The sequence below is a fragment of the Acartia tonsa genome, chromosome 14 (genome assembly GCF_053477335.1).
Source record: "Acartia tonsa isolate MP-2025a chromosome 14, ASM5347733v1, whole genome shotgun sequence".
Lineage (NCBI taxonomy): Eukaryota > Metazoa > Arthropoda > Copepoda > Calanoida > Acartiidae > Acartia > Acartia tonsa.
Genome location: NC_137273.1, coordinates 16,827,200 through 16,833,373, shown reverse-complemented (window position 1 = coordinate 16,833,373; position 6,174 = coordinate 16,827,200). Strand labels below are relative to the sequence as shown.

The 6,174-nt window shown below is 36.4% G+C and overlaps 1 protein-coding gene across 1 annotated transcript; it reads left to right on the top strand.

The window, feature by feature from the left end:
* Positions 1-1,369: 1,369 nt before the first annotated feature.
* On the top strand, positions 1,370-3,104 carry LOC145305816 (uncharacterized). Its single transcript, XM_080147641.1, has 3 exons — positions 1,370-1,404; positions 2,064-2,165; positions 2,643-3,104. The coding sequence occupies exons 2-3, from the start codon at positions 2,065-2,067 to the stop codon at positions 2,953-2,955; spliced, it is 414 nt and encodes a 137-aa protein (XP_080003767.1). The 5' UTR covers positions 1,370-1,404; position 2,064; the 3' UTR covers positions 2,956-3,104.
* The last annotated feature ends 3,070 nt before the right edge of the window (positions 3,105-6,174 follow it).

Here is a 6,174-nt window from a genome sequence, read left to right as displayed (position 1 = left end):
ATAGTTTGATCATGTTTTATTTGCTTGGGCCTTTATAAGGGCTAAAACCATCCCGGGGATCTATGATGTAATTGTAAAGCACTGAAGATTCCATAAAATAGATACCTAACTAAATTAAATATTTCATTAAATAATGAAAAAGAATTTCTATAGGCGATTTCTTTTGGGAGGATGTCAGGGTGTCTCAAAAGTAGTTATAAAACTTACCAGGACCTATAAGACGCTTCACTTTAAAGTAAAATCATATTGGTTCATTGGTTAGTGAGTTAATTATTGTATTTTTATGTGAATGAGATACTACTATATATTTGAATAGTAGTGGCGCCCTTAGCATCTAAGAACTCGTGTTTTCTAAAGGGTAAAAAGGGAGGAGAAAAATAGCCTAAAACCACTCAAAGGATTGACCTATAATAGTGTGGAACCATCATGGGATCTATGTGAAGCTTTCCTAATAAGGAGAACTCAGTATTAAAAGTAATGAAATCTGAAGCTATAGTCAAATAAACCTTACTTACTACTTTATGTTATAAGATAGTACTTATTAACTTAATAGATTAGGTAGGTGCTTTTTTTACATAATTAAATTACCCCCCCCAAAAATTTTACCCCCGGGGTAAATTAGTTTGGGGGGGGTAATTACCCCCCCCAACAGTTTTGGGGGGAGTATTTACCCCCCCCAACAGACTTTAGGGGGGGTAATTACCCCCCCCAATCAAATTTTACCCCCGGGGTAAAAATTTTGGGGGGGGTAAAAAAAAATTTCGGCGCGCTTCGCGCGCCATTTTACCCCCCCCAAACACGAATTACCCCCCCCCCTAAAATTTTTTACCCCCCCCCAAAAAAAAAGCTTGGACGCCCCTGCTATCATTGGTCATTTGTATTGTATAACGCCATTATTTATTGGAGACTTTATTCTGTTTCGAGAGAACATATTTATAAAACTTTGGGTACCAGTATAATTTACAGCCCCTCCCTCCCTGGTAGATTACCCAATTAATTTCTTTTCTCGTATTCATTTGAATCCGGTGGATAGGAACCGGTTCTCATGAATACGAAAAAACTATGTCTAGCATCGTATTATATCCAGTTTTCTACGAATATAGAAATGTACAATCATAAGATTAAAACTAGTTTTTTAGCCGGTGCCTTCGGCACCACGGGGCTAAAAAAACTAGTTTTAATCTTATAATTGTACATTCTATATCCGCGGAAAGCCGTTTATAATACGATACGAGAAATAACTATTAGACCCCTTTAAAAATTTAAATAAAGTATTTAATATCACGTTTTTACAGTTGATATAAAAGGAAGGGTAAATGGGCGGAGCTTAAATTTTCTATTTAAAGCAGATTAAATACGTTATAAAGTCAGTTGTTCTATTATTCCAATCAAGAGGTTTTGAAAGTAAGTAGACTTTTTTATTTAAATTTTTAATATTTTTTCAATGTTTTTTTTTGTAGGTAAGATAGAGATCTGTGACGTCATGACTTTTTAAGTTTAGTAAAGCCTCCCATCCGATCTATAAAGGTGGGAATTGGTGCCCGATCTGTAAGGGTTAAGCCAACGACTAAGAAAACGTTATTGAAATACTAAAGAGATTAGTGTTATAAACAGCCCATTGTCCCTCTCTCTCTCTCGGGCAATTTTCTATACTATTGGGTTGCACAGGGAAGAAAAGGACATTGGAATATAGATTTAACTGTTACCCAAAGTTTAAAGAAAAATCCTTTCATTTGTTTTGATCTTCAGAAAAGGTAATTTTGTAAGTTACAACAGGTTATAATCGTTTATAATCAAAGAGAGAGGGGACAATGGTATGTTTATTACACTAGTCCCCAATGTTTTACAATACATTTTCTTATTCGTTGACTTAGCAACTTTGTGGACTTCAGTGAATTTTTGATCGGTTGTTTCATTCAGTTGAGTGCCAAAACGTTTCAACCATGAATTGTAATCTATAGAAGGGGTAATTTTGTGTATTAACATTGGCGATGTACATCAATTTATCGGCCATTGTGTTATCCCTTTAGATCCCTGGGTCATAATATATTTGATAAATTCAGAATGCGCACAGCAATACTGGTTTTGGCCTGTTCCGGTATTATCCTGATAGCAGAATCCAACCTGGGACTACCAAACTGCTATGAATACCCTAACCATCCAAGGTACGTACCATTGCAAATTTCATTGCATTGTAGAGTTCTAAAGGGTTAAGACAATAGACGATCAATTGATGTACATCTACAATATGATGATACACAAATTACCTGTTACAAATAGGGGTTGTAACGTTAGGACACTCAACTAAATGAACCAACCAATCAAAATTTAATAAAAGTCCCCAGGTTGATAAGCCAACAAAAAAGACTTTGGGGACTAGTGTTATTAACAGCCCAATGTTCCCTCCCTACCTGATAGCACTGCACTGTATGGGGAAATGTGCAAACTCTGTCAATAAACACCACTGCAGTATCCAGAGAGATAGTTTTTTTTATGTATGCGAGTCAATTTGAATGTATATGCGTACTTTGTCTAAAGATGCCACGTAACAGTTTTAAAAGTATTAAAAATCCCTATATAAAATGAAACTATATGCGAAATTTTGTCTTGAATATGAATACTAAATGTTCTTTTTATTTTAGATGCAACAGGGGAAAACGATCAGTCATAGTTGGTCTCCCTGATTGTTCTCTTTACCCAAACTACCCAAGATGTCAGAGGGGAAAACGGTCAGCTGACGCTATCTTAGGTCTGCCCAACTGTTATGAGAATCCTAACCACCCCAAATGCAATAGGGGAAAAAGATCAGTCATAGTTGGCCTTCCTGATTGTTCACTATACCCCAACTACCCAAGATGTCAGAGGGGAAAGCGGTCAGCTAGAGGAGAAGCAATAAGAGATGGTCCCGGGCCTATAAATTGTCATCTGTATAAAAACCATCCAAGATGTCAGTAACCCATGCGGAGGTGCATATCCAAGCAGGCCACTTGAAATGAATTTCATTGGCATAACCTTAAGTTTGCCAAATTTAAATATTTTTTTTCTTCATTTATTGCTTCATATATATTTGTATATTTCTTCCTTAAATTATATTTATCTGAATATTTACTGTGTTTTTAATACTAGCGGCTACGCCCCCTAGAAGTCTCGTTTTTTTTATCATAAGCTTAAGATCTAATTACAAAACTGATGATTGAGTTATCCCTTTTAGGATAGGTTTACATAGGTGCGCAAATATTTAGGCTATTTTTCTGCCCCAAGTATATCTATAATACAAAGTAGAACGATGTCTGTCTGTCCGTCTGTCCGTCTGTCTGTCCGTCTGTCCGTCTGAAGCTTAAGATCTCAGTAACCACTGAACCGATTGGGCTCTACTCTTCAGGGAATATACCTTCTGGTCCTGTGATGGTTTGGGACACCCCCAACCTCCCAAAAAATGAAAAACACCCCCCCAAAAAATTTTTTTTTTTACTTTTTCCTTTTAAATCTAAAATACGAAAAATTAGGTTGATCAAACCTCTTGGGGCACAGCCCCTAGAGGCTAGGGGCGAAGCCGCTAGTTAGTATATAAAACGACCAAAAAGTACAAAATATGAAATAACCATGATATTGACCCATTAGATAGTAGAAAAGTTAATTCTAAAGGTTATAAAATGTGAATCTTGGCATTTAGGATGAATGGTCATTGAAACTAAGGTCTTCGTTCAAACTCACTCAAAGTGAAATCCATGGTCTTAGAGCAGTGGCGTGCAAAGGGGGGGGGGGCAAAAACCTCATTCATTCTTGATCTTGTGGGACAATATTGCTTTTTTGAGAAGTGAGGGGGCAAAATGGGGCAATTCGTTCACCAGGGTGGTGGGGGCAAGAAGGGGCAAAAAAATTGGGGGATTTTGTTTTTGGGGCGGTTGGGGGTGTCCCACCCCTCAAGAAAATAGCCTAAAACCACCACAGGACCAGTAGGTATATTCCCTGAAGAGTAGAATCCGATCGGTTCAATGGTTACCGAGATCTTAAGGGACGGACAGACAGACATCATTCTACTTTGTATTATAGATAACTAGGTGGTACTTCATTTTATTGTCCAATATCTTATCCCTTAAGATCCCTAAAATTATAAGCACCGCAACAAGGTTCAACATTTTATATTAGAAATCAAAAGATATCGAACAAAGGAAGCGTAGTACAAACAGACAGACGTATTTATAGAATGGCTGCAAAACAAAATTGTCTTTTAAACTTTTTTTTGCAATGTGTCTGTCTTATTAAAACTTTGGTGATTTCTATAAACAGCTAAAATATTTCTACATTTTAGCCAAACTTCATAATTTAATAAGATATTTTAGACGTTCGTTTAGTTGGTAAAAACCCCTATAAAATACATAGCCCCTAGATGCTAGGGACTCAGCAGCTTGCAGTAAAATTAGATGAAATATAGAAACTTTATACTTTGTTCAATTTTGGGTTGGAGGGGATAATGAAAGTTAGATTTACCTACATCCCATTCTTTCCCCCAATTCTTGCCAGCTACCAGCTACCAAGGGGACAATGGGCTGTTTATTACACTAGTCCCCAAAGTTTTTTGAAAATGTTTTCTTATTCGTTGCCTTAACAACTTTAGGGACTTTAGTAAATTTTGGATTGGTTGGTTAAATAAGTTGAGCGTTTAAACGTTTCAACCACTAATTTTAATCTACAAAATGGGTAATTTTGTGTATCATAATTTGGGATGTACATCAATTTATCGGCCATTGTCTTATCCCTTTAGATCCGTGAATTTCTACCCTATTGTGCTATCCCTAACCCCTGGTTAAATTCTAGACGTCTTTTGTGCAGGGATCGGAAGCCGCGCGTAAGCCGCGTGTAAGCCTCAGTGAAATCTTCATGTTATCACTATAAAATTCAGCTGGATGTATAAAACTGCTCTTTAGCAGACAATCCTTCTTTCTGAAATTTTTGTTTTATGCTCATAAGCAGGTTTAAAACTGAGGCTTATGCGCGGCTGAGGCGCGGCTTCCGAACCCTGCTTTTGTGTATTATTCGTCTAGATACTAAATCAAAATTTTGCCATTTCTACTCGCAGGAATCATGGATAAGACAATAGAAGATAAATAAATCTTCCTCCCCAATTCTTATTTGTAAAATACTGCCTTTGATAGATTGTAAATGTTTGAAATTTTAGTGTAGATTAATTTAACCGCCATTGCCCATCCCCCACCCTGAAATCTACCCCTCTCTAACATTTTGGCTTTAATTAGTTTGAGATTTTTCCTTTATTGTAAAGTTAGATTTAGTAGCCCCCTCCCCCTTTAACACTAAGATAGGTATGAAAAAAAGGTTCCTAAGGGATAAGACAATGAATGATGAATTGATGTACACCCCAAACAAAATTACCCCTTTTGTAGAATAAAATTATTTGCTGAAAAGTTTAGACTTTAATAGTTTGAACTACTCATTCAAAATTTAATGGAAGTTTTTGGGCCAACGAATGAGAAAATGTGTTTATGAAACTTTGGGGCCTAGTACAAATGAAAAAAGAGGGATGGAGGTGGGAGACGAAGAAAGTCCCTCAAAAAGTTAGCATGTTACGTCATAAAAACGAGGGATTATCCATCTCTTTTTTAGGGGTTTTCTTTCCCACTCCTCTACTCCTCAAATCTTATTTTTATGCGTCATTGAGGGACTGTCTTCGTCTTTGTGGAGGGGGGCTACTTTATCAAATTTTATCATATTAAAATTTGCAGAAAAAGTCCCCTCAAAATTGAAGTTGCCCTTTTATGTTTAAAGCTTTTTCTACTAATTAATTTGAATCGAAAACATATGAACAAAATTAACAAATCTGCGCTTTATCTTTTTGGTAGCGAAGCTACTCTATAATATCAAATATTAGTCTGCCAGCTACGTTAAAAAGGAAACTGGATTATCTCGGCTGCTATTTCAGGTAGACGGGTGAAATTTTCTTAGCAATCATTCCTTATATATTGAGCATCTAGTGTTTAATTTACTTGGTCCGTCAGTCTGTCGTAAATGCTGTAATTTGTGTGTGTGAGTGTCTGTAACAAAGGATCTCGCTAACAGCTGAACCGATATGGTTTTCCTTTACAGTTAACCTTTATTAGAGGTCCAATAAACTTTTCTGGAAGGTCCATTACCAAATGATTTATTTTGAACGTTTAT